Source organism: Centruroides sculpturatus, unplaced genomic scaffold (assembly GCF_000671375.1).
Source record: "Centruroides sculpturatus isolate CEXI.00-Female unplaced genomic scaffold, Cexi_2.0 scaffold314, whole genome shotgun sequence".
Taxonomy (NCBI): domain Eukaryota; kingdom Metazoa; phylum Arthropoda; class Arachnida; order Scorpiones; family Buthidae; genus Centruroides; species Centruroides sculpturatus.
Window position 1 is genome coordinate 651,635 of NW_019384542.1, and position 27,048 is coordinate 678,682.

At 28.2% G+C, this 27,048-nt stretch overlaps 1 protein-coding gene across 5 annotated transcripts in view; it reads left to right on the forward strand.

The window, feature by feature from the left end:
* LOC111623409 (bifunctional polynucleotide phosphatase/kinase-like) overlaps positions 1-27,048 on the forward strand; it is a 31,722-nt gene continuing 4,674 nt past the window's right edge. For 2 of the 5 annotated variants that reach the window (XM_023365973.1, XM_023365976.1), the window contains exons 1-8: positions 2,053-2,289; positions 10,914-11,375; positions 17,133-17,353; positions 19,340-19,419; positions 20,924-21,002; positions 23,455-23,662; positions 25,548-25,615; positions 25,697-25,789. In XM_023365973.1, coding sequence (XP_023221741.1) covers positions 2,148-2,289; positions 10,914-11,375; positions 17,133-17,353; positions 19,340-19,419; positions 20,924-21,002; positions 23,455-23,662; positions 25,548-25,615; positions 25,697-25,789 — 1,353 coding nt within the window. In that variant the 5' untranslated portion in view covers positions 2,053-2,147. Of the gene's footprint in view, positions 50-2,052; positions 2,290-5,816; positions 7,133-10,913; positions 11,376-17,132; positions 17,354-19,339; positions 19,420-20,923; positions 21,003-23,454; positions 23,663-25,547; positions 25,616-25,696; positions 25,790-27,048 lie in introns of those variants that run through there. The other 3 variants (XM_023365974.1, XM_023365975.1, XM_023365977.1) reach the window with 3 other exon arrangements.

Here is a 27,048-nt window from a genome sequence, read left to right on the forward strand (position 1 = left end):
TGTGAGAGTCGCTCTATGGCGGGAAGAAGTTTGTTTATCTATTTGATTAGTAGGTAGTTTTTCCGTTTTCAAGTATTTTTATAATTTTTTTCTACTGTTCTGACAAAATGTCTTATTCGTAATTACATTTTTTAATTTTTTATCATGTATAAAGAAAGAAAAAGTGTATTTGGTTTATAAGAAAAAAGTTAATAATATTATGATTTTAAATTACAAGTGAGAATGTAGATAAATCGAAAATAGTTATATTTTCGATATAATTTAACCAGGTTTTAAATAAATATCTGTTTAAAACTGTTAAAACTAATATCTCAAATACTGTAGTAGAGATAACAGAGACATATCACACTGCTACTGGTAACATAAAAATGACACTTCTATCATCAGAATGCAATCTTCTGTCATTTTAATATCACCAGTAGCATTGTGATAAGTATCTGCTATCTCTACTATAGTATTTGAGATATTCGTTTCAAAAATTTTCAAGACAAGAAGCTCTTTTATAGTGTTTGAAACTTATATTGCTATATATTGTGAATGAAAGTTTAGTACATAATGTTCTTATATAATATATCTGTTTAATAAATAGGTAATGGTAAAATAAGTAAATAAATTTTGCATTTTATTCTTTTGTTTTATTACATTTGTGAGACAATATAATTAGGAAAACCATAGCTTACCCTCTGTTACATTTAAATAGCCATAGAAATTTAAACCAGATAAAGACAAACTATTTTTTAAACGATAACATTTTTAATAGAATATATTTAGCTAAAACAAGGAATGCTTTAATAGAAAGTATTTAGCTAAAGAAATGCATATTGTCGCAACGAGCTTAATGGAGAATATGTAAAACATTCTTATACAAAAACCAGCAGCGGATCACCCTGCCGATTTTGAAAAATTCCTGGGGATTTTTCGACCAGTCCAGATTCTGGGTCCCCAGAGTAATAGGCTGCCACCTTGACCGTTCGGCCATCCGACCGGCTTGTGAAAGTTTATCTGGCTCAAAGATTATATTTGTTTAGTTAGAGCTGAAATCCATTATTATAAACTAATTATATTTTTATCGACTTAGTTTACTTGACTTGCTTCCTGGCAAATTGTCAAATTTTAATGTAGAAAAATTTGTTATTTTCGTAAATCATTTTTTTTTCAAGATGATTCGGGAGGATGTACCGCCACTTAGGGAGTTTATTTTGGAGGTCATTTTGAGGAAATGTTTTGTCTCAATTTTAAGGAAACGTTTTGTTTCCTCAAAATTGAAATTAGAATCCAAGCTTATAGCTGTTCTATAAGCTTGGATCCTATTCTCAATAATTACGCACTGTTCACAATGAATTACTCTGTCACAATCGAGAATAGTACATAAGTTTAAAGGACATTTTTCCTTAAAAATGACCTCCGATATAATCTTCATAATTGGCATCCTCCAAAATCACATTTGGAGAATAACAAACAAAAAAAATATATCTAAATGTATATTTAAAAGTTAAATACAGTTGCATAAAAATTAATTGCTGAATGCTAAAATGACCAGTTTATATTTAAATATGTTTTAAACTGAGCACATATCGCAAAATTATCAAAATATTCTCGCTTAAAATATTTTATTGTGTCTCTGGTTAAAGGGAAACTTAATTTATTTCAGAAATTTTGTTTTAATATGGAGGATATAATCGAAAGGACCGCCCTTCCGATCTGCTGCCACCTAGGAATACTATTGTCGATAAATTTTAATAAATTAATTTTTAATTGTCATCGACAAAATTAGAAACTTTATCAATAGTTTTTTTTACTGTAAATAACGGTATAATTAAAATGTAAAAGACAAAATTAATGGCTTCCTTTAGTATATATAATTTTAAATTATTATTGCTTACAAATAAAACGTTAATAATTATCAAAAACATTTATTAATTAATATTTTAAAATTATTAAATAAAGTCAATAATTTTAAAAAATTAAAATTAAAATATTAAATTTCAATTAAAGTAAAATTCATTAATCATTTAAATACATATTTAAAATTTTGTCGGAAGATGGCGTAAAGGGAGTGTTGATGTATTATGCGTATTTATGTTTTAACGAATTTTGAATATGAAAAGTGTTTCATATCTTTAAAATTAGATAAATTTTAGCCGAGAATGTCAAATGATGTGGTAGAGTGTCTTTTGAAGAGCGAAAATCCGTTATATTTAGATGTTAATTTACCTGACGGTAAATCTGTCATTGTAGGGAGAAGTAGAAGCACTAAAATTAAATCTAAAAGGTGCTCTAAAGAACAAGGTAATTCGGCGTAAAAAAACGACAAAAAAATATAAAGATATTTCATTGATGGTAAATAAAATAATAAAACCAATAAACAGACACAAAAATCAGACAGCCTAGTTAATGGTTATTCAACTTTAGTGCAATACAGATTTGTAGTTCAGACAATTTACATAATATTAATCTGAATTTCCTCATATATAAAAATAGAAAAAGTAGTTTTGATATATTTTAAATGTCAACTAGATTTTCTAGTTTTTTTTGGTGTTAGAATATTTTCTGCTTTGGTATGGTAAGCAGAATTCTATATAAGTAATTTTAAGTAGAATAATTGCATATATTGCTTCAATTAATACTTTTTTCCCTAAGTTTTTGCTTTATGACTGATGATAAAAATACTTCAAATTTTAGTTTGTATTCAAATTTATTCGGTTGGTTGGTGGATTTGTTAGAGGTATTTATGCCCTCGTGAGTGACCGTATTATTTATTGCTCGAACTGGGGTGGTTTTAAAAAGATTGGTCTAAAAATGTCTAAACTTGGATTATTTTTTAGAAATTATTTATATTAACTTATAAAATAGTTCTGTTTCATATTTTATTTTTAAGGGTTAAATCTGGGACTCTTTTGAGACAAACTGAGATATATGGTCACTCTACTCGTGTAATATTCTTGTCATTTAAGTTTTATTATATTTGAATAAAACAAATTTGAATATTTTTTAAAATATTGATTGTAATAGGTTTACAGTATATTTATTAATAATGGTGATAATATATGTTTTGCTTCAACAATGAAAATTTATAATAATAATTTTTTGGAATAATTTGAAAAGATGATTTTGATATTATATTTTTAAAGCTATATAATCAGTTATACATGAATAATTATGGTAGATTCAATACAATATTTCTGTCAAAGCCACTTGCCTTTTAAAGATGAAAATAACTATAGTTTAATTAAATAAGTTTTATGTTGATGGTAACATTATATGGTCTATGTTTTGATAATAGTATTAACTTCTTTAGATTGAATGTAAAAGATGAACTGAAGCTATGTTAGAAGGCAAATTGGTAGTTGTTTTCTTGTAGGAAATAAGTACTGGAAAGGTATAATATTATATATTAAAAAATAATAAAAAAATTATCTTTTTGATAATTTTCTTTCAATTAATAATATACCTATACTGCTTGCCAAACTATGTGGATTAAAAAGTGTTTTGTATTTAAATATTTTACATTTTTGTTAATGAATAATGGTTTGTTTGCAGTTTTATTTTTCAAGTACTACAATGCACTCATGATTTATGCAATGTTCCATTCCTGGAGCATAAATAAAAATTTTCACAAATTATCCTGTAGAAATACATTATAATTAAGGATATTGACATATTTTGATAGCAGTTATAACAACAAACAATTTTTAAACCTTATTTTATATGGAAGAGTTAAAATTAATAAAAAGTTTATTATATTTGGCATAAATAAGATATGATTAAATGAAATTTTTAATGAAAATCTACATATATTATGAAAAAAAACTATATTAATTATTGAACACAAGACTGTGTTATTATTAAAACACTTGGCGTTTTTCCTCTTTATTCAGTTGATACAGGTACTTTTACATGTTTCGGGCATATAGCCCCTCATCAGTCAACTGATAAGAAGAAACATATACAATAGATTATTACATTTTGTAAAATAAACTGTAAAACAAAACTAAAACATGTAACATTTAAGACATACCATTAAATATGCAATGACACTCGTACAGCACAAGTTCATATTCACTTTACCGGGAGGATAAGTTGATGACGTTGACACCACAAACCTACATACATTCAATTAAACAATAAAACTCTGTATAAATATACACGCCCNAAATATCTCAGAATATTATTGATTATTAGCAACAATCCTTTCTAAGATTAATGAATATATTGGTTTGTTTCTCACAACTTCTCTTTTTCACACAACAGAATCAGATAAACTTCGCTTAGCTTATCATAACTGGATCAATACACAATATTGAGTCAGATTGCTAATTTGCATTTTTACCATTTATGATGGTCAGATTTTACATAATATTTGTAATAGCCAAAGGTATCAAAATAAACAGAACATATTTAAATATTTTTTTAAAATTTTTGGAATTTTCTTAAACACACCAACTATCTTAGAAAGGATTCTGCATATATATTTATCAACTTTAATAAGAAGATAGAGGATGTGTTACGCCTACTTAACAGTAAGAAATAACAGTTAACAAAAATTGGTATAATTAAGTACGTTGTCGGTATGGGCGTGTATATTTATACAGAGTTTTATTGTTTAATTGAATGTATGTAGGTTTGTGGTGTCAATGTCATCAACTTATCCTCCCGGTAAAGTGAATATGAACTTGTGCTGTACGAGTGTCATTGCATATTTAATGGTATGTCTTAAATGTTACATGTTTTAATTTTGTTATACAGTTTATTTTACAAAATGTAATAATCTATTGTATATGTTTCTTCTTATCAGTTGACTGATGAGGGGCTATACGCCCGAAACATGTAAAAGTACCTGTATCAACTGAATAAAGAGGAAAAACGCCAAGTGTTTTAATAATAACACAGTCTTGTGTTCAATAGTTAATAAATACAGAAACACGGTTTCAAAAAACGAATAAAAAAAACTATATTTTTTAAGATGTTTGTCTGAAAGTATCTGGATACTACAGTAAACAATTGTAGATATAATTTGTATCACTTACTGCAATCCTTTGATTTTTTGAATTACCATATTTATTTGTTTTAATTCATTTAGCACAGCTTTAAATTCTTAAGTCGTCCTATACATGCGAGTGAAAGATTCTTTGAGTTTTTGTAATAATTTTTGTGAACAGTGTATTTGCATTTTTTACCGGATGCTTATCCTCTTGTATTTAAAAACATAAGTATTTTATCTGGGTCGTTTGAATTGTTCTTATATATTGTCAGGAGTAAAGATGAATAGCAATAGGAAAAGCAAAGCTTTTGAATTAAATTCCAGATTGAAATTTCAAAATCACATGGGATAATGATATAAATTTTAATCCATTCCCATGTGTAAACAGATGATTATTCAGAAATCATAATTTGGAGAAACTCATAAGTGTAATCGACGGAGAGTGGATTCGACTGTTAAGAATTGGCAAAAAAAGGTTCCTGATTGTCCAGCTTTACATGAACAAATTATGTACAAGATTTTTCCTTAAAGTTTAAAATGCCAGTAATTTTTGCAGGACAATGTGTGCATTTACGTTCATTTGATATTTTACTTGTGATTAAACAAAATAAAATTAGAATTTTATTAATAAATCTAATTTTCTTTATTTTGATCTTTAAAGTCACACCTTGTCCTATATGCAAGGTTGTCTTATTCGAGTAAATACGGTAGTTATCAATTTTATAACAGAATCAAAAACTGATTCTGTAAATATATCTTGATTTTTACTTATATAAATAATATACTGCAAATAAAAATTATTTACTTATACTGCAAATAAAAATTATTATTATTTGCAGTATAAGATTAGGTTTTTCAAAATCATGTTGAGATTGGATCACATAAATAATGAGTACATTATATATCATGTAGAAAAGGAACATATCTTAGTCCAATGCTGTATTACTTTCTTATTTTGAAATTAAGTCAGTTTTCTAGATTTGGAAAACAGAACTATAAACACATGCTTAATAGAATCATTTTTTTATGAATAATGCAAATTATTTAAACAGAAAAAATTGCTTTTGTTTGACAAATGTAATAACTGATTAATTAGACACATTAAGAGTAACCTGACTTCCTGCAAACAATTAACGTATATACTTCTAAACAGTTTTTTCTCATCTTCCATTCAGTCTAAATAAAAAAAATAACATTTTCAAAACATTACTTATTTAATGTAAAATTAGTTACTAAATATGAAATCTTTATCTGTTTTTATTGTTATAGATCAAAGCAAAATTTTCAGGTCTTACATCATTTATTGTAGCAACTCTCAAAATATATATGGATTATGATATTGAGATGAATGTGTGAATATTGAGATTTACATATATTAATGCAGAACTTTTTTTAAAATGTTAGAATAGTTATTTTTAATGGAAATTTTATGATTAAAAAATATATAGCAACATTTTTATCAGAATTTGATCACCAATTTATACGATACATAAACTTGAACATACATTTTAGCATCTGTATATATCTCTGATCAAAAATATCCCTGTAAATAAACTATTTTTGAGAACTTTAATTTATTGAATAGCAACTTTTATTTATTTCATTTCACATGATGAAAATGGTTTCATGATTTATGAATTTTTGTATTTGAGACATATTTAAAAAATTTTTAATAATAAAATAAAGGAAGTTTGTTTAAAATTAAAATATATCACTATTTGAGTACCACTAAAATACTGCACACTATATGAGTTTAAAGTGTATAACAGATTTTTAGTTCTTATTCAATAGTAATATTATAAAGAAAAATGTGATTGAATATTGTAAAGCAGTATTTTGCAATCTGTGAAGTGCAAGGGGCATTCAGCTTTTATCAAATTATCATTTTTTTAATATAAACAAACATTAATGTTTGTTTATATTAAAAACTCTTGCTGAACTCTTGACACTCTTGCTGAAATGTCTTGACAAGAGTTGAGCTCATGCAAACAGTATACTTCATTTAATAAGGTATATTGTTTTGTAGGCCATTAAATAAATTATAAGGACAGTATTTATGAAATTAGATTGTTGTAAAAATTGAAGGTGCGCAATTTTTTTCTGAAAAAGAAGAGGCAGAGATACAGAAAGTTCGGAAACCACTGTTGTAAAGTAATTGTTAAATTTTATAATTCACTTCATGTAAATGTTGTATTTTCACTTTAAGATAACATACCAGGAAAATGAAACAAAAAATATCTCAGAATATTATTGATTATTAGCAACATTTTATTTTAAAGATAGCAAAATACAAAACAAAAATCAGTATGATTAAAAAATTATTTGTGTTAAATCATAACATTAATAAATATAATTTATTCAGTAAAAGTGCAAATGCTTGTGTAAATTATTAATGAAATAAATCTTTAGAGAAATCAAAGATGACAAAAACTTTGGACACCTTTGGCATTGGCCCACCAGTCGCCAAGCAGTTTTCGTACCCTGAACACTCGGAGTTCGGTTGTGGGTTTGCGCCTCGCTCGGATGGGATGGCCATGTGGAGTTTTCTGGGTTTTCTTCACATCTCCTAAGTAGGGGCCAGTTACTCTTAAAAGACCTCCCAGAAGGCATCCCCTAGGCAGATTGCCCAAGTGTTGTGTTGCCATAACTTAACAAACAAACAGACCCTCAGCATTGACAGAAAATTTCTCAGATACTACTAAACATGAAACATTTCTATTTATTTAAATATTATTGGATATAATCTACTTATAATTTGCTTGTTACGTTTAAATAGCAATATTCATTTTTTAATGTAAAATAGTAAAATAAATGGCACCTGGAAAGCAGTAAGCTGCTCTTACTGGAAAGCAGTAAGCTGCTCTTACTGCTTTCCTAGAAGTAATTGTAAATGTAATAAGCCAACAACTACCAGATCATAACGGGCTATTATATCATGATTATTTTAAATTAATTACTAAATTTAGTAATTAATTTAAAATAATCACAATATAATAGCCTGATATAATCCAGTAGTTGTTGGCTTATTATGTATGTATGTTGAGTTTGTAGATATTGGTTTATGTAATTGTAAACTTTCATAAAGAAGGAAAGTCCTTGTATCAAATAGCTACAAAGCTTAAAATTGGTCAAGCAATAATTTTTGATATTACAATGAAGTACAAAGAAGCTGGTAGCATTGATCCAGGATGATGATATCAATAAATTATAGCAGATTCCTATCTCTCACAAAATTATTGAAGAAAACTTGCAATCATCACTTACAGATTGGTGATTGAATAGAATGCAGCTACTAGTAAACAAATTAATAAAGAGACTTGTTACATATATTTTCAGAAACTTGACTACACATTTTATCAGGTAAAATAATAATGCAGTTTTTCAGCATGAGAATGTAATTATTATGCGTCAATGTGATTTTTCTTTTCAAGCTAAGAAAAACCTTTGTTAACTAAGTATTGAGTGAAAAATTGATTGAAATGAGAAAAGGAAACTCAAAATTGAATGCAATATTGGAACAGTATTGTTTTCAGCAATAATGCCAAATTTGAGGTTTGCTTCAGAAGCAATGAAAAGAAGTGATCCAAATAAAGCATAAATTTTTTTGTCCTGAGTCTCTTTTAATTGCACAATGAGGTTCCCAGAAAGCATTATGATATTATGAAATTGCATGCATGCTTAAGGTTTTGGTGCACTGTATTTTATTGATAGAACAGTAAATTAAAAAAAAATATATCAGCAAATTCTTCAAGAAAACTTTCTTCCAACCTAGAAAAACTGCAAAAATATAATTTTCCAACAGAATGGTGCAAATTGCCAAACTGCCAAATGAACAAGGACAAGGCTTGCAAATTACAACATTAATGTGTTCAGTTGACCATCTAGCAATCTATATTATTTTCTCATTGGAAATCTATCAGAATAAGATCTCAACAAACTCTGACTGACTTACATAAAAATATCCAAGACATCCAGGATGGAATTACTCAATAAATGTCAGGCTCTTATTAATGCAACGTGTGAACATGAAAATGCAATAATACAGACAAAAGATGATATAACCAGAAATGAGCAATGTATGAAGTATTTTCTGTTATTGCTAGAGATTTTTTGTCACTTTGCTGTCTTCAAATATGTATTTCTTTAAAATTAATTAAAGCATTTACATTTTTACTGTGTTGTTAATATTAATGAAGGTCATGGTTTAATACAACAATTTTTATAAAAAGATTTATTACCTTTCTTCCTTTCACTATGTTCAAAATATAACACAGTTTAAAATCAAGAAGTTTCAGAGATATTTTTTTGAGGTTGTGGGTAGTTCTATTGAGGGGTACATAGACTTGAAGTCCAGGACTGTCATGAACTCTGGCGGGGAGGGTAGGTCCTGCAGGAGGCGGATGAGGTCGGTCGGTTTACTCACATTGTAGGGGTAGTCTTCCAGATGGGGAGTCAGAAGGTTGTGTATGGCTTTTTCTAACTTTCTCGTGGGCGCTCTCACCTTGTCCACAATCGGGCGTAACTGTTGGCCTGTCTTATGTGTCTTAGCATAGGCGAAAAGCCTAGGGACGTCGGGCGAATCAACTACTATGTCACGGAGTGCCAGGCGTTTAGCTAATTTAGAGTCAGCTAGACGTCTAACCTTAGCTTGTAGTTTGTCGATTACATCATCTTTCTCTTTCTCACACATTGTATTGTTGATGTACTCTCTTAAGCTCTGTTGATATGAACTGCGTTTCATGAGGACCAGTGTTCTGGACTTATCCGCTCTGGTGAGAATTATTCCGTTCTTTCGCATCCATCTAGTAGTACGACTTAGTTTGTCTCTGAGCTCCAAAACCTCTTGCTGTTCCTTAGCTTTAATTATGTTTATCGAGGATAACCATCTGTAATATTCCTTCTGCGTGTCTGGGAGGCTGTTTACAAGGCATTCCATATCTGGAATGAGGTCTCTGGTCCTATTCTTGGGCGGTGGGGGTGCGAAGGTTGGGCCATATTTAAGTACGTCTATAACGAAGTTAGGTGGTTGGATGTCGTCCCAAAGGATAAACGGGAATGTGGGGCGTTGGTTAGCCTTAGGTACCTGAAATCTTAGTATCCAATCCAGCTTCCTGCGGTCAAGTCTATGTACCCCTCAATAGAACTACCCCCAGCCTTCTGCTCCCTCAGAGATTTCTTGTTTAATACTGTTTTGAGGTTGTATAATAATGCCACTAAAACTTATCTAACTAATGTAAACTATGCTGTTATATTAGAAATAGTGACTAAATTAACTGGAAGTTAATCACAATTAATAATTTATAGCTAAACTAAGGCCATAAAAAGACCATTTAATCCCTGGATATATACACTAATTTTTCCATTGGTTTTCTAAACTCTCTAGTTTAATTACATACTAATTACTACTACTACATACTAGGATAATAGGACTACATACACATAACTATGATCATCTGACAGTTTGCTTAGCTTTATTTGCCATTCCTAATATGCATAGTTTATACCAGTCAGATGAAGTTTTTGTTGCATTATTATATATTAGGTTTTGTTTTGTTTTATATATATATTATATATTCTATAATAAAACATTTATATAAGCTGATCTATATAGATAGATGGTTAGCATTTCATAGACAGCATCAGTTTGTTAAGCTGAGGCTGTCTATGAAAAACATGCCATGGAAAAATATATCAGTCATTTCCATTCAGTATTAGTGCATTTTATTGATGCCATAAAGTTGCTTTGAAAACATTTTAAAAGCTTTTAATACTTAATTTTGATAATTAAGACATTATTTTATCTAATTAATAAAAATATATTAGATAAGATACTTTATTTTTAAATTTAGACTATTTTATTTTTATATAATAATATATATTTATAAATTAAAAATGCTTATTCATATTTTTGTATTTGTAATTTTTTTAATAGTGAAATTAACAGCTAATTACAAAAAAGCTATAGTAGAAATTATTCAGCTAGGACCAAATCCATCACAAGTTGATAATTCCAATCTCAGAAAGAATTGTTCAATAATAGTTTCTGAGGGCACAATACTGAATTTATTAAAAGGGGAATTTCCCTACATTGTTACATTTAAAAGACAGTTATCGGAATCAAAATTTCAACATTCTTCTGTTAATGGAACTGATATAATTGAGCAGAAACAAAATGTGCCAAAATTAAATGAAAAATCAAATGATCAAAAACTGATTAGTTCTGAAATAAAAGATGAAAAATTAAATCGAAAGAAGAGTATTGAAAATACAGAAAAGAAACAAACAAAGCTTGAATTTGGAGAAACTACAAATTTCAAAGATGATAAAACAAAATTAAAACGACATGGAGAACACAATGATGAAACAACTAATAAACATATCAAATTAGATACAGGTAAGATTTAAAAAATTAAAGAAAACTAATAATGATGATGATGTAATATTTAATATATAAATTTGGCAATTAATCCAGGATTATCTATTACATATAAATATATATGTGCATTTATTGACAAAAAAGTTATGCATTAAGAAGGAAGTGTTGGAATCAAATGAAACTTAATGACAATGGTAATAAATGATTACAATATCATAGCAAAGGAAAAATTTAGTGTTTTGTAGATTTTTGCCTAGTAACTTGCAATGATATGGTTAGGCATGGAGGCAACACAGGCTCTGTGTGCCATCTTGCAACAGATTTATCCATAGATGTTGCAACTGCTGCTTGAGTCATCTCAAGTGTGAGCGTCCCATCTAGTCCCATTAATGGTCATTGGGTGACAGATCTGAAGATCAAATAGGCTAAGGAAGTGTGGAAATATACTAGAGACATTCCTGAGAAACTAGTTGTGTGCAGCCTACTTAGTATTATCTTTCTGAAAAATGGCTGTTGTAGCCCTGCCATGAAAGGCAGAGCATGAGGTACAAGATTTCCTGAACTTTCATAAGAAACTACTCTCTGACCAATGAGTGCAGTGTTCTGCTCAATTGTAATGGCAAAATTAAAGTGCTCACCATTGGTTCTCTGTACTCTAACATGGTGGTAATCCATTCCCAAAAAGAACTGTATTTGTATCTAAAGATGATATGCTGCCTATTGATAACAGTCCATGTTTCTTTGTTACAGTACTATTACTATGAAGTCATCAGTGTTAGGGTGCTAATGGCAGATTTATAGCAGTCACCATGGCATGCTAATTTGCCTCTGCTAGAAATTTGCTTTCAATGGTATGAGAAGAGACAGAGTTCTGTAGCAAGGATGTTGCTACAAATGTTTAAATAATTCATCAAATAAGACTTACAAAATTATGTCCTGATACTGTTTCATGTTTCCAAATCAAATTCATGCCTAAACAAAGGTGAGGATACAAAGTATATTAACTATAATATGACAAAAAATTTGTCAGTGAATTTAAATGAGTTTCAAAAATAAACAGCAGAATAAAGACAGATGTAAAGTAAAGCCTGGTGTCTATTGAGTGCACTTCATTATGTTATAAGGATAAAAAAGACTTTCAAAAATGTTTCACCAGCTCAGTGAACAAGTATAAAAATATTTAGCTTCTTAAGAAAATTACTTTTAACTATTAAAATTTTTTTATTCAAATATGTAGTTTTCTTTAAATTAATATAATCTTGGAACTTAATTGCCAAATCTTTTGCAATATATTTGCCAATGTTTAATTGCTTCTATTTATTTATTTATTTGTTCTTCTTGATATATCAAGAATCAATGATTATCAAATAATAAATATAATTAAAGATTTGGTTCTCTAGTTTTACAGAAATATGTGTGATAAAAGTTAGATTTATATTTTAGGACATGTATTTTCTTTAAGATTTATATTATTATTGTTTGGTCCATTGATACTGAAGTTGTTTGCAAGAAATCTCAAATTGAACTGCATCATTTGTAAATATTTTGTTTTATGCTATTATTGGAATTACAGTAGAGCATTGATTATCCAAAACAATTTGGGACTGGGGTTAGTTTCAGATAACTGATTTTTCAGATAATTGATCATTTACGGAAAAATATATTAAACACAAAACTGTACGGTATATATCTTATATCACATGTCTTACAATTACATACCTTACATAAAATAGTACATTAAAGTAGGCCTACAGTTTAGGTTGGCAGGGAAAGGGAAAGTCCTGCATCTCCATAGCACTAGAGGAAATTTGAATTTGCTGACTGGAATGCTTTTGGTTAACTGATGTTTCGGTTGATCGGTATTTGGATAATCGATGCTCTACTGTATAACTAACATATATGCTTTAAACCTAATTTTGAGACATGATTGACATTTTTTTGATATGCTTGACAAATTGCTGTTATATCATTTCAAATATTTCTATATTCATTTTGATTAGCATCAGTAAAATCAGGAATTTTCCATTCTTATATATAGATGTCCACTTAAACATCTATCAAGTGGCAAAAGAGATATTTCCAGCATAGATTAGGTGACTGCAGCAGACACAAATATATCAGATACAGTAGAGCCTTGAAAACTCGGCCTAATGTGGACCGAAGGGTGGCCAAGTTTGTGAAAATGAAATGCCGGGTTATCAGGAATGGGGTTAAAAAAGGATAAGTATGCATGTTTCCTCAGAAAATATTGTACTGTACTTGTATGTATTGTTCGCTTGAGAATACAACAGAGAATAAACTGCCCAAATACCCTTAAACAAAGGAAAAGTATGTCCTTTATGAAGGCATAGAGCCTTTACTACATGAAAATGAAAATTAATGAATACACTGTGTACAGTAATTTACCTGATAAGACAGACCTCAGAAAAGCATAAAGCTGTCTACAATGAAAATTATCTAGCCGACTTTGCAAAAACTGGCTACTTTTTTTTAAAAAAATGAGTAATGTCCTGTTGTCTTCCGCACTGCACTCTGCGTTTTGCTGCTTCATCACGAAGACGACGAAGGTACAGTAAGTCCATTACTGACACACCTTGTTGTTCAAAATACTGAAGGGCGGTTTTGACAGCCTTTAGTCTCTCACTATGTGATATTTTAGGAGCTTGTACAGTGGAGTCCTCAACGTCAACATCTTCATCATTTTCCGGCATTTTTTCATTGACTGTGACAGCAACAATAATTTCTGCATCGGACATAATGTTTTGGTCGGTATCGTTCTGGAACCACTGTTTGACGTCACTTTCGTCGGCTTCTGCACATCCAGGAACTCTTTTTCAGCAGGTCGAGTAAGTTTACATTTTTTGCATCATAATGTTCAACAAACTCATTTCCCTCTTTCCCTCGTGATCAAGGAGTTTTCGTCAGGAACTCCTTAGTGTTAATGACTCTAACTTGTTCCAGGCGTCTGCTACCCAGCCAACAACATCCAATAGGTTAACTTTCTTTAAGTTCTGGATAAGACCTTGATCATCATCGTTTGCAGAAAGAAGGGAGGATAACAGCTTGCACCTATATCTTCTCTTGAGACTAACCAAAACTCCTTGGTTCATTGGCTGGCATAACTCTGTGACATTGGGTGGTAAAAACATTGCTCGTATGTCCCCATTTTTTAACTCTTCAGTGTCTGGGTGTGAAGACGCGTTGTCCAAAATCAGAATAGCCTTCCTTAGCAGGTTTTTAGATTTTAAAAACTGCTCAACCGATGGAACAAATACTTCGTGAAACCATTCTTTGAAAATTGCACAGCTCATCCAGGCATGTGACTGGTTTCGGTACCAAACTGAAAGCTTACCCATTTCAATGTGCTTAAACACATGTGGTTTCTTTGATTTTCCTATGACACCAAGCTTTAATTTGTGCTCACCTGTTGCATTACTGCATGCTAGGATTGTTACCCTCTCCTTGTTTTTTCTAAAACCTGGGGCTGATTGTTCTTCCTTGAAAGCAAGACTTTTTGCTGGTAGCAGTTTATAATTTAACCCTGTTTCCTCACAATTGTACAATTGCTCTCCGGTCAAACCTTCAGCTTTGATAAATTTCTGAACGTTTTTTTTAAACTGAGACATACTCTTTGTGTGTCCAGATAGTTTTTCCCCACAAATACTAAGCTGCCGGACTCCATAGCGTTTCTTCCAGTGCTCAAGCCAGCCATTGCTTGCGACAAATTTAGGATCATTGTCTTTTTTAAATTCTTCGTAAAATTTCAAGGCTTTCTCTTGCAAGATTGGCCCACTAATTGGCGTGCCCTTCTCTCTTCTTTGGTGAAACCAAATGTAAAGTGCTTTACTTACCTCATTAAAGTCACTTTCCTTCATACTTTTCCTTTCTTTCAATGTTTCTGTACACATTCTGTTAACACGCCACGACTCGATTTCCGTCCACTTCTTCTTCCAGTCTCCAATCGTACTTTTGCTGACTCCCAAGTCCTTAGCCACTGCACTGACACTTTCTCCATTATCCAGTCTCTTTAATGCCCGCAACTTTTGCTCCATAGACATGTTCACTTGTTTTCTTTTAACGGAAGATGCCATCGCAGAGTACTGTTGTCGTGATGGAATCGTTTAGATGTATGGTTCCCGCGCTTTTCCTCTTTTTCAAACAAGCAATGGTTGTCGCCATAGAAATACGGATTGAGAAACAACCGTTAGTTTTGAAAACAGAATAAATGATTGGCTGTCGATCATCGGACAATCGCACGGACCTCCAATAGGACTACGAAGCGCTCATTGGTCAATCAGCGCTATCTTTATTCCATATAAAAAGATTAAGTTTAAACAGGAAAGTTAAGTTTGCCTAAGTTCATTTTTGCCCTGCTAAGGTGTGGCCGAGTTATCCGGAGTGCCGAGTTTTCGAGGCTCTACTGTATTACATTTCTGTGACATGTACCCATTCTGCTGCTATCTGCAACTAGCCATGCAGAGGATGTTGCACAGTGATTTGAGTGGTGCTACATGGTGGCAAATTTACAGCATGATGAACAACTCCTTCAGTACATTTTATGGGTTGACAAGTTAGTTTTCTCAAAATGGAGTAGGTAACTGTCACAATGTACACCAGTAGCCAGAGCATGCTCCATGATGCATGTGACATACACATCAAGTGCATTTTACCCTAAACATCTGATATGGAGTTTGGGGTGAACAGCTTCTTGGTTCCATAATCATTTGATGACACCCTGAATAGTGACCAATATCTGAACATCCTGAACACAATGGTGGATGAATGGCTTGATAACTTCCATTTGTGCAACTACAGCAGGTTTAGTACTAGCATGGTGTTACACTCTTTCCCAGAAAGATGTGTCAATAGCTCAAAGAGTGTTTTGCCAACTGCTGAATAGGATAACACGACCTAGTTTCATGGCCACCACATTCCCTAGACTTGACTGACCCCTCTGGATTTTTTCTTGTAGAGTCACCTAAAAGCATAGGTTTATGATACATACCCAGCAGCATAAAATGATATTGGTAAACTGGAGAGTTGCATATCATAGTCCTGTGAAACAGTAACACCAGGAATGCTACATGACATCCATAACACCATGCTGAACTGTCTAGATCTTTGTATTGCTATTGAAAACTATTGTTTTAAACTTGTTTTCTAACAAAATAAATCTCATATTTTGTATTAATTTCCCCAATGTTGTCTTTGTTCTTTACAATCAGAGATTATTTGTATGTTTTGCTAAATAATCTTAAATTGATTTCCTTTGGTTATTTTATTTCTGCAACAAGTGCACACCACATGCATACATTTGTGCAACGCTGGAAAGATCTCTTTTTGACCCTAGGTAGATGTTTTAAGTAGATGGCCTGTATCAGATACATTATACTGTAGACTTACTCATCTAGTTTCTTCTTTTCTAAAATGATTATTTCTGTTACTTTCCTTTAAAAAGATTGTATTTTTTAAAGTATCTTGTTATGGAGATGTACTGTACTGTACAATGAAAAGGTAGATTATATAATAAAAATAAAATTGCATTTTAGTCAGAGAAATTTAAATGCAAATTTTTTTTCTGTTGTTATATTTTTTGTATGAACTGATATTCATTTAAAACAACCAAAATAATTGAATAACTGATACTTTAGAAATAGTTTTAAAATATTTTTAATACAGTAGTAAAATTGAAAACATTTTTTTAAAATTTATAATCTTAATATAATAATAAATATAAAAAAGTTATTTTTTGATTTTTGACCTTTATTCATTAAGATGAAAACAATAGTGATACTGAAAAAGAACAACAAGATTTAAAAAGAATAGAAGAGAATCTTCGTTTAATGCAACAACAATTTAGTATTGAAACAATGAACAAAATGCCTAAAACAAATGAAAATATCAACAAAACAATTAATACTATTAATATATGGGAAGAAGAAGATGATGGCAAATTATTTGTATACACTCATGAAAAAGTTGAAGCTAAAAGCAAGGTAAGGTTTCATAAATTTTATATCATATAAAAAGAATAAATTAATTAAAACTCTCTGTGTATAAATTTAGGAATTGTGAAGTTATAATATACATAATTATCTACTTAATAATTCTTATAAATAAATATTATACAGTAAAATTTCTCTAACTCGAAGCTCCAAGGGGCATGAAGAACTTCAAGTTACAGACAATTCAAGCTAGAGAACAATAGAGTAAAAATGCCAATTCTGAATAGATTTGTATTTTTACCTCTCTTGTATTATATAGTCTTTGATAGTATTTTTTTGCTTTAAACAACCCATGTAATGCCTTTCAGCAAAATGTTCAATTTAACTAATGGAATCAAACAGTTTTGCAGATACATCTTGTTGAGATAAAACAAGAGCACCTCTTGCTTTTGACTGGAATGTTGTCTGAAAATTGGTGTTGGAGAGTAGATACAACTAACTGTCTGAAAATTTTGTGGAAATCTTATAATTAAGATCACTTTGGATAGAATAAATATTAAAATTTGAGTCAGGGAAGTTGAAACATAGCATAAATCAGTGTTGGGACCATGAGAAACTTTGATGGAGACATTAAATTTCTATGCTATTCCATTGAGACCTACCAAGTGCTTCATTTTCTTTGAGTTAAAGAAATCTTCAAGTTACAGACATTTGAGTTTGAGAAGTTTTACTGTATCATGCATGTAATTTTTTCTTGATAATTTTGATTATTATTGTAAATATGTGAATCTGTTGGGTGATTAAATGAAAAATTTATTTGTGAGAAGTAGATTTAGTAAAACCACAAGTTTTTTTACTTAATACTGCCCTGTTATGCATTGAGAGAAATGCAAATCTTGAATACTTAAAACAAACTTAAGGAATAACATTTGAAACTTCTTGTTAGCATTACCAAATCTATTCCTCTTAGCTAATTTTTTCTTTGATCACACTGTAGAAAAGAAAATTTTAAAATTTTTATTGAATTACTCTGTAAATAGTATTTTATTTTTTTAATTGATGCATAGAATATGTGGAAATTTCATTATCATCTATTTACTTTAGTTAAGATTTCTTACAAATTAAATTAGAACTGAATTAAAAGATGAAATTAGTACTATTTATGAGATGGAAATTACTTTATTATATATTGTAAAGAATTTGACATCTGATTGCAAATCTTTGATCTTTTGTAGGAAGTTACAAAAGATCAAAGATTTGCAATCAGATGTCAAATTCTTTTGTAGGAAGTTACTTCCTACAAAAGAATTTGTAGGAAGTAACTTCCTACAAAAAATCTTTGATCTTTTGTAGGAAGTTACAAAAGATCAAAGATTTGCAATCAGATGTCAAATTCTTTACAATATATAATAAAGTAATTTCCATCTCATAAATAGTACTAATTTCATCTTTTAATTAGTTCTAATTTAATTTGTAAGAAATCTTAACTAAAGTAAATAGATGATAATGAAATTTCCACATATTCTATGCATCAATTAAAAAAATAAAATACTATTTACAGAGTAATTCAATAAAAATTTTAAAATTTTCTTTTCTACAGTGTGATCAAAGAAAAAATTAGCTAAGAGGAATAGATTTGGTAATGCTAACAAGAAGTTTCAAATGTTATTCCTTAAGTTTGTTAAGTTTTGTAACTTCCTACAAAAGATCCTACAAAGATTCCTACAAATAACCATTGCTTATGTATTTTAAAAACAGTTTGAAATCAAATAATGCAATGATGTGAGTTGTCTAACAATTCTAAGTAATAATTACAAACTGATAATTATAGTCAGAATATACAATATTGAAATATGCTTTTAGAAATTATGGATAATAATTTTAAAGTAAATAAAAAATTAAAATACATGTATATTTTTATATAATGTTTCTTATATTAATTATTAAATTAAATGTATGTTATACTTTAAAGATATTGATTATTTACTGATATAAGTAAAGGACAGAATTATTTATTACAACTTTCAAAATTTTCAGATTGCAGCATTTGATTTAGATCATACAATAATCACAACAAAAAGTGGTCGTGTATTTCCTGTAGATACTCATGATTGGCGGTAGGATTTAAATTTTATTTATATCCCACTTTAGTTATATTCCAGTTTGTTAATTAATGTTTAACTTGCACAGAAAAATTTCTATTTTAATAGAATTGTAACTTTTAATATTTTTAAAATAGAAACAAGCAATTATTTATTGTGACATTGTCATAATGCTGGGCTGCAATTTTTAATAATATTTTAATTTAAAATACATGCTTTCCACCTCAAATTCAAAATAGTGTCTTACTCCTGTATATCATACTTTTCCATTAGCAATAGCATTCTTGAAATTAAGGAACAACAGATATACGATGATGAGAATTTATGTCTACAATTTTTTCAAATTGCAGCCTAATTATTACTTTTTTATAATTACAGTAATATGTAAATAATTAAAAATAGTTATATTTTTAAAATAACATTTTAAAAATATAACTGTTTTTTACAATAAAATATTTTTTTAAATATAGTTGTAAAAAATATTTGTTTTTATTGTTTTATTGTTTATATTTTGAAATAATTATTGTAGATTAGGAAGATCAACAAGTTTAGGTGGTAAGTCAATTCCTTCTCTGTATCTTAAATGGTACAGAGGAAGAATTTGTATGGCATGCATAATATCTCATTGTTTTATTTATCCATTTTTACTGTAAATATTCGCTAATAATAATAAATTGTAGGGGGAAAATATTTTATTGTTTTTACTCCTCAGTGATAATAATATCAAAATACAGACAATCTTTGACTTTTGGATGGAATGTGAAATTCCTGAAAATGTGTAAGTCATATGGTAGAGTTGTACTCTATAAAGAGAATTTTGTTCCTCAAGAGTTAAAGAGAAAATCTATAACATCTCTTATCAAGATAGAGAAGTTTAAATTTTTTATAGTGAATGCTTAAAACAATATTTAAAATATCAAAATCATAGATTAAGCAGACAATAAAAACTAATGTTCATAAATGATTTATTGTTACCAAAATTGCTATTGAGAAGAGCACATTGTACTATTCCTTGAAAATTTTGTTAGTTGACACTAATATAAATGAAAATATTGGTGAATTTGTCATACAAAGAGCAATTTATGAGTATAAAAGTGGAGGAAAAAAGAATGTACAAAAGAACAAGTTGTCTAAAAGTCAAGCAAGAACTTCAGTGAAGTGACATTAAAATCCAAATCAATCACAAGCTTAATTCATTGTTATTTTGTCTCTTACCACTTTTTTAATGAAATCTTCCTGATTTAAATATTCATAATTTATTGTAAGATATTTAAAATGCAAAATCTTTTCTGTTAATATTTTTTGTTATATACATATATATTTTAGGTTATTTGTGATCATTTTATTAATGACTTTTTTTCATTTATTAATCATTAAAAAGTATGAGATGTTATGTTTAGTTTAGATATTAAAGATTAATTATGAACTTTAGTTTAAATACTGTTTAAATATTAAAATACTGTCAAATAGTTTCTATTGAAATGCTACTTAATTTTATTTACTTAAATTATTATTCTAGAATTATGTATACTGAAATTCCTGCAAAATTAAAAAAGTTACAAGAAGAAGGGAATAAAATAGTTATTTTTACTAATCAGGTAAGTGTCATTTAATCTTAATTTAATTAAGACAATTAAGACATTTTTCATATTTTTATAATTATTAAGTTGTTTAAATTTAAATAATTCTTAAGCATCTAAATCAAAATATATTAATTTAAAATTCTTTCCCAAATATCAATTTATTTTTGACATACTATAATGTTAATATAAGATATGTCCCAAAAGTTTATGTAAAATGGTTTTTTAAATAACTTATTTTCATTTAAAATCTCAACATTCTATTTATTAAAATCATATAATAAAACATTATTTTACAATTTATAAAAAAAATTATTCTTATAATGTTACAAAATATAAAATAATTTAAAATTTTATAAAAATTCAAGGAAAAAGTTGTCTGAAAAGTTTAGATTATCTTAATTTTTTATAACAGTTCATAGATGGGCTACAGCATGTTCTGTCATGTTTACTAATGCTTTATAATCTCTGTTCTGTAATATGTGCTATAGTTTTTCCGAGTGCACAAACATAAATATTACCAAAAGCAAAAAAATATTCTAAAAAAGTGATCAAAATATGGAAATTAGAAACAAGTGGACTTGATACAAATGATATTACAATTATCTTAGACTGATTAGCATCAGGAATTTACAGTTTTAAATAGAGATGAAAATTTACCACCAGCAACTCGGACATCAAAAGCAACAATTCCAGCAGATGATTGACACATTTTGAGGTTAGCCTCATCTCAAAATTTTAAAGGAATCAGGATACAATGTGTTATAAAATACAGTTTATCAACAAATTAAAGCAAGCCTAAATATTGTGTTAGCCTGGATGAAATGCAAACCTCAGCTAAAAGCTGAATATCTCCAAAAGAGATAGAGATTGGAATAGGCTAAAAACCATATGCATTGGAAGGATTATTTTCAGATAAAAAAAAAACTTAGATGGCCCAGATGATTGAAATTATCACTGGAGATTTAAGAAAGGAGCAAAAAACTTTCTTCAGTCTTCAGCAAGGTAATGGTTCTGTGATGGTCTAGGCAGCCTTCAAATTTAATAGCACCACAAATTTAGCTTTTATGACAGGTCATCAGAAGTCACAAGACTATTAAAAACTTATCTTAAAAAAGTATCTTCTGCCTGTTGCTGAATCATTATGAGGATTACAATGGATATATCAACAGGATAATGCTCCTACACATTAGTCAAAATCAATGAAGGATTGGCTGAAATCTAAAAAAACTCATATTGTGAAATGGCCATCAAGAAGTCCTAACCTCAATCCAATAGAAAATTTATGGGGAATAATGAGCAGATAGGTTCATATAGAAGGGCAGTTTTGAAACAGTTAGTGAATTAAAAGAAGCTATATATATAATAATTACTTTAATTTAGAACCATAAGTCAAAAAATTTAATTGCAACAATGACAAATTGTAATTTTGAAGTAATTAAAGCAGATGGAAATACAATTAAATGTTGAAAAGTATTAGTTTTAACATTTACCTGAACTTTTGGGTAGCTGTTTTCTTCAATTTTTATAACATTTTAATTTATTTAATATTCTGTAATATTATATGAATAATTTTTATTATACATTTCCATAACCAGATGAAAGTTGCTAAAAGTGATAAAAATTGTTCATTTTTTCCAATAAACTTACCTGCTGGAATAAGATAGAAGATGTTTGTGAATTATCAAATTATAAATTATAAAAGATTTGTATCTAAGTAATTACACTATCTAATAAAGCAAAAACATTGTTCAGTTTATAAACTTGTTTTATCACTTTCGTTTTTATAAAATAATAAATTTTGTATTGAAATGAAATTTTCAAATATTTTGCTTTGCTGTAAGGACAAAAAGTGTTTATTACATAATATTATCTCAATAACTTAATACAATTTTACACACACAATTTTATTTAAATTTGTTCACAGTTTTAAAGGTATGTAATCATAATAAAAACATCAATGAATCAGTTTGCTGTTTTTTCTATCTTCTATCATTTATTCTTTTTTCATTTTACAGTATTAAGAGGTGTTAAATTCTATTTGAAATTTTAATAAAGCAATGTTATAATCAAGAAGTTTCAGGAAAGACTTTAGGGGAATTTTTAATTTTAATTTGTATTATAAAATAGACAACATATAAAAGCTTTAATAATTACTTAAAATTAACTTACATAAAAAAAAATTTTTTTTTAAATTGAAAAATAATTATTAAAATAAAAATATATAGTTTGAAAGAAATAATGATCATGTAAGTAATAAAAGTCTTAGAGAGTGATAATTCCTATCACCTTTGTTATAGAACCATCTCTGCTCATAATTTAAAATGTATGCTTACAAAATTCAATATATTTTATAACAATAATGAGAAATTCTGTGCTAATATATTAATAAGAGTATAAGATGAAAATTTTTTCATTTTTTTTTAATTTTTTGCAAATTATGAATTTATTTTATATAATTTTATTGTAGAGAAATATATCAAAAGGAAATACTGATCCTTCAGATTTTAGAAAGAAAATTGAATATGTTACTAAAAAATTGGGTATTCCTTTACAAGTATTTATTTCTACAAGTCCAGGTATTTACAGAAAACCAGCTCCAGGTATGTGGGATATCTTAGTGAAAAAATATAACCAGAATATACCTGTAGACTTGTCTTCTTCAATTTATGTTGGAGGTAATTACATTTCTATTTATTAAATTCAGAAATTTATTTTATAATATATAATATCCAATATTTATATTCAAATACATCTTAAATCTTTAATCAGAAACTTGAAAGAATTATATAATTAGAAATTTAAGTTATTTTAATGTAAATATAAAATTGTATTACTTTAAAAACAAGATTTTTAAAAAGTTTTTATGGAATCTAATAATTTCTAGAGAATTTTAAACTTAAAAATGAACACATTTTTAGCTTTCAGTTTGAGATGATAAATCACGATGCATTATTTTTAAATACTATTTATCATCACTTATTTTGTATTATATGCATAATAGTAAAGCAGATTATAGATAATAAATATCTTTTAAAATATATCAACTTATAATATTTTATTTTTATACAATAATATTATGTGAAGAACTGAAATTATAAATATTACAGAAAATTAGATATTTAGAATGATGATTGCCTCAAAAATTAATGTCTTAATAGGAAATGCTAGTCTTGTTTTATGTGGGACAATCCCATATAAAATGAAAATGGTGAATCGTTAGGTACCACTTCTAGTATCACTGAATCTTAAGGCAGCAAACCAAGCTTCTCCAGCTTTTGACATTTTGAATATGGAGAACCACTGAGTGCTATTCAATGTGATGAACACACTGGTTTTCATGTATTATTCTCAAATAGTGTATTCAGTACAGTATAATAAAATTTTGCTCTTTACATTTGAAAATATTAGACTAAAATGCTGTTATTCATTCTAGTAAAGTAAAACATTTTAAATATATTTTAACATTTTTTTGTAAATGGTTGCATAAGTGTCTAGGTAATCATCTGGGACTGTGTGGAATGGAGCACAAATTTGCAGAGTGCATTTTAAATGGTACCTGCTCACACAATTTCCACATAAAACAAGACCATAACATAGTTTATGCTTAACTGCATTTTTATATATACCATATTTTCTCAATTCTAATGCATACACAATTCTCAAGATGTCAAAACCCAAAAAAAGTTAGCTTGCAAATATAATGCAAACCCTATATCATCAAGCACACAGTCATGGGAAGTTAATGTATTCAAACAGTAATAAATACATTTTTGAAAAACATTTTATTGCCATATTTACAGTGTTTCATGATGTTCATCAAATATATTAATTTATGATTCCATTAGCAGGTTCAGAGAATCTGCAGACTAACACAAAATTACAGTCAAAATTACTATGTGATCAACATTTTGACAGTAAGATTTCACATCAGTATGCACAAGCATGAAATTTTCCAGATACCTATACAGATATTTCAATGTGATACTACTGTATGTGTTTTTCAGCATAGTGGATAACTCTTTGATAAAACTTAGCTTCATAATTGAACATCTTTTAAACTGTAGAAAGCTAAGTGAATACTGTCCAGCATTCGCTTAGCTTTCTACAGTTTAAAAGATTTATCAAACCATTCTAAAATTAAAACCAAAGTAATGGGAGAGACTTGTACCACTTCTTTACTGACAACAATAATACAAATTGTCACATCAATTGAGGAGCAAATGATGCAAAGGAGATTGCATTAAGCTTTGTGCCCAATTCTAATGTATGTACACTTTAATTTTGGAAACCAGCAAAGTTAAAAAAGGTGTTTAATAATGAAATAGTTAATATTTGGCTGTTCAAAATTAGATTAAGTGGCCATTGATCAATCATGACTTTATTTGATTTTCTGTTATTGGAATTGGTATCATTAATTTGATAAATGTTCTTTTTTTTTAATCTATATTGTTTAAAAATTGTTTTCAATAACTTCTAGACAATATAGATTGTTATATACTATATAAAAAATTTAGAAAATTGGAATGTCTTTAATTATCTTATTGTTTTAATTAATATTAGATGCAGCTGGACGAATTGCAAATTGGAAGCCACAAAAGAAAAAAGATTTCTCATGCAGTGATCGTTTAGTTAGTATTATCTCACAAAATACATAAATATATTTGTTTGTTTTAGATAAATTATTTATATGATTTGTATTTTAATTTTAGTTTGCATTCAATATACAAGTACAGTTTTATACTCCAGAAGAATTTTTCCTTAATTATGATAAAGTGGAATTTAAAATGCCACTTTTTGATCCTGTAAGTAATTTGCACTTTCATCTCTTAAATACTATGTAATTAGCATATTTTATTACAATAATATGATTGATGATTTGTTGTTATTTCTTTTTTCATATGTCAGTATGAAATACGTTCAATGTTTCTAGTTATGATATTATATATGATGTCTGGAAAGTTACTGTGCAGTGAGAAATTTGTAATGACATTACAGTTATATTGTACATTATTGCATACAAGACTTGTAAATTGTATGTTCCATATTTCCACTTTTGTGATAGATGGTATTTACTGCTTGTTTACAAATGTTCTGGATTTTGGAAGACTTCTGTGCTTATTGCATTATTTCCCATGGAATCTGGTCTGCTAGGTCTCCTGATATTACTTTCCAGTACTTCATTTGAATAGGAAATGACTACATAGATTGCTATGATACCTTTGCTAAGTAAGGTTTTGTCAAGAAGAACTCATCACACTTTTAAGATCATTTTATGGTCAATGGAGGCATTTTCATAAAAAATATTTGAGACAAAATTATCTTATTTTTTGCATTTAATCTGAATCTAAATGAAAAAATAGCATTTCCCATTTATAAAATTTGACTTCTGGTCTGGATAGCCCATTTCTGGAAGTTGAAGATATCACCATTCAGTTTAACATATCTCATTTATTTTTCATAATTTTGGGGATTTTTGATGAAAATCACTTCCCTTCATTTTAAAAAGAGTTTCATTTATATAAAAAGTGTCACAGACCATTCTGTATATAAAAAAAGAAAAACCTTTCAAGAAACAACAAATATATATTTAACACTATTATTAATATATATATATTAATAATAGTGTTTTTATATGTAAGATGAGAAGAAAACAAAATCCATTAATTGATAGAAATTAAAATCTCTCATATAATGTTACATGAGTGGTGTATTCCAATAATAATTCACATAATCTATAACAATGATGATTGTTTTATCTATAAATATAAAACTGTTTCTTTAAAAATTAAATTTTACCAGATAGATTTATTAGATAGATATAAAATAATTTTTTCTAATTTTTTTTATATTTTTCAAAATAATATTTTTAATCAATGATAAATAAATATATCTGAAAAGACAGAAAATTTGTTAAAATGAATCAATCAAATNTATCTTCATAACTATAATAAATTATATAATAATAATTATAATAAATTAATAAAAAAAGTATATGACGATAATACTCTCTGTTTACATTTCTGAATGATTTATAAGATTCTATATTACTGAATGAATCTTG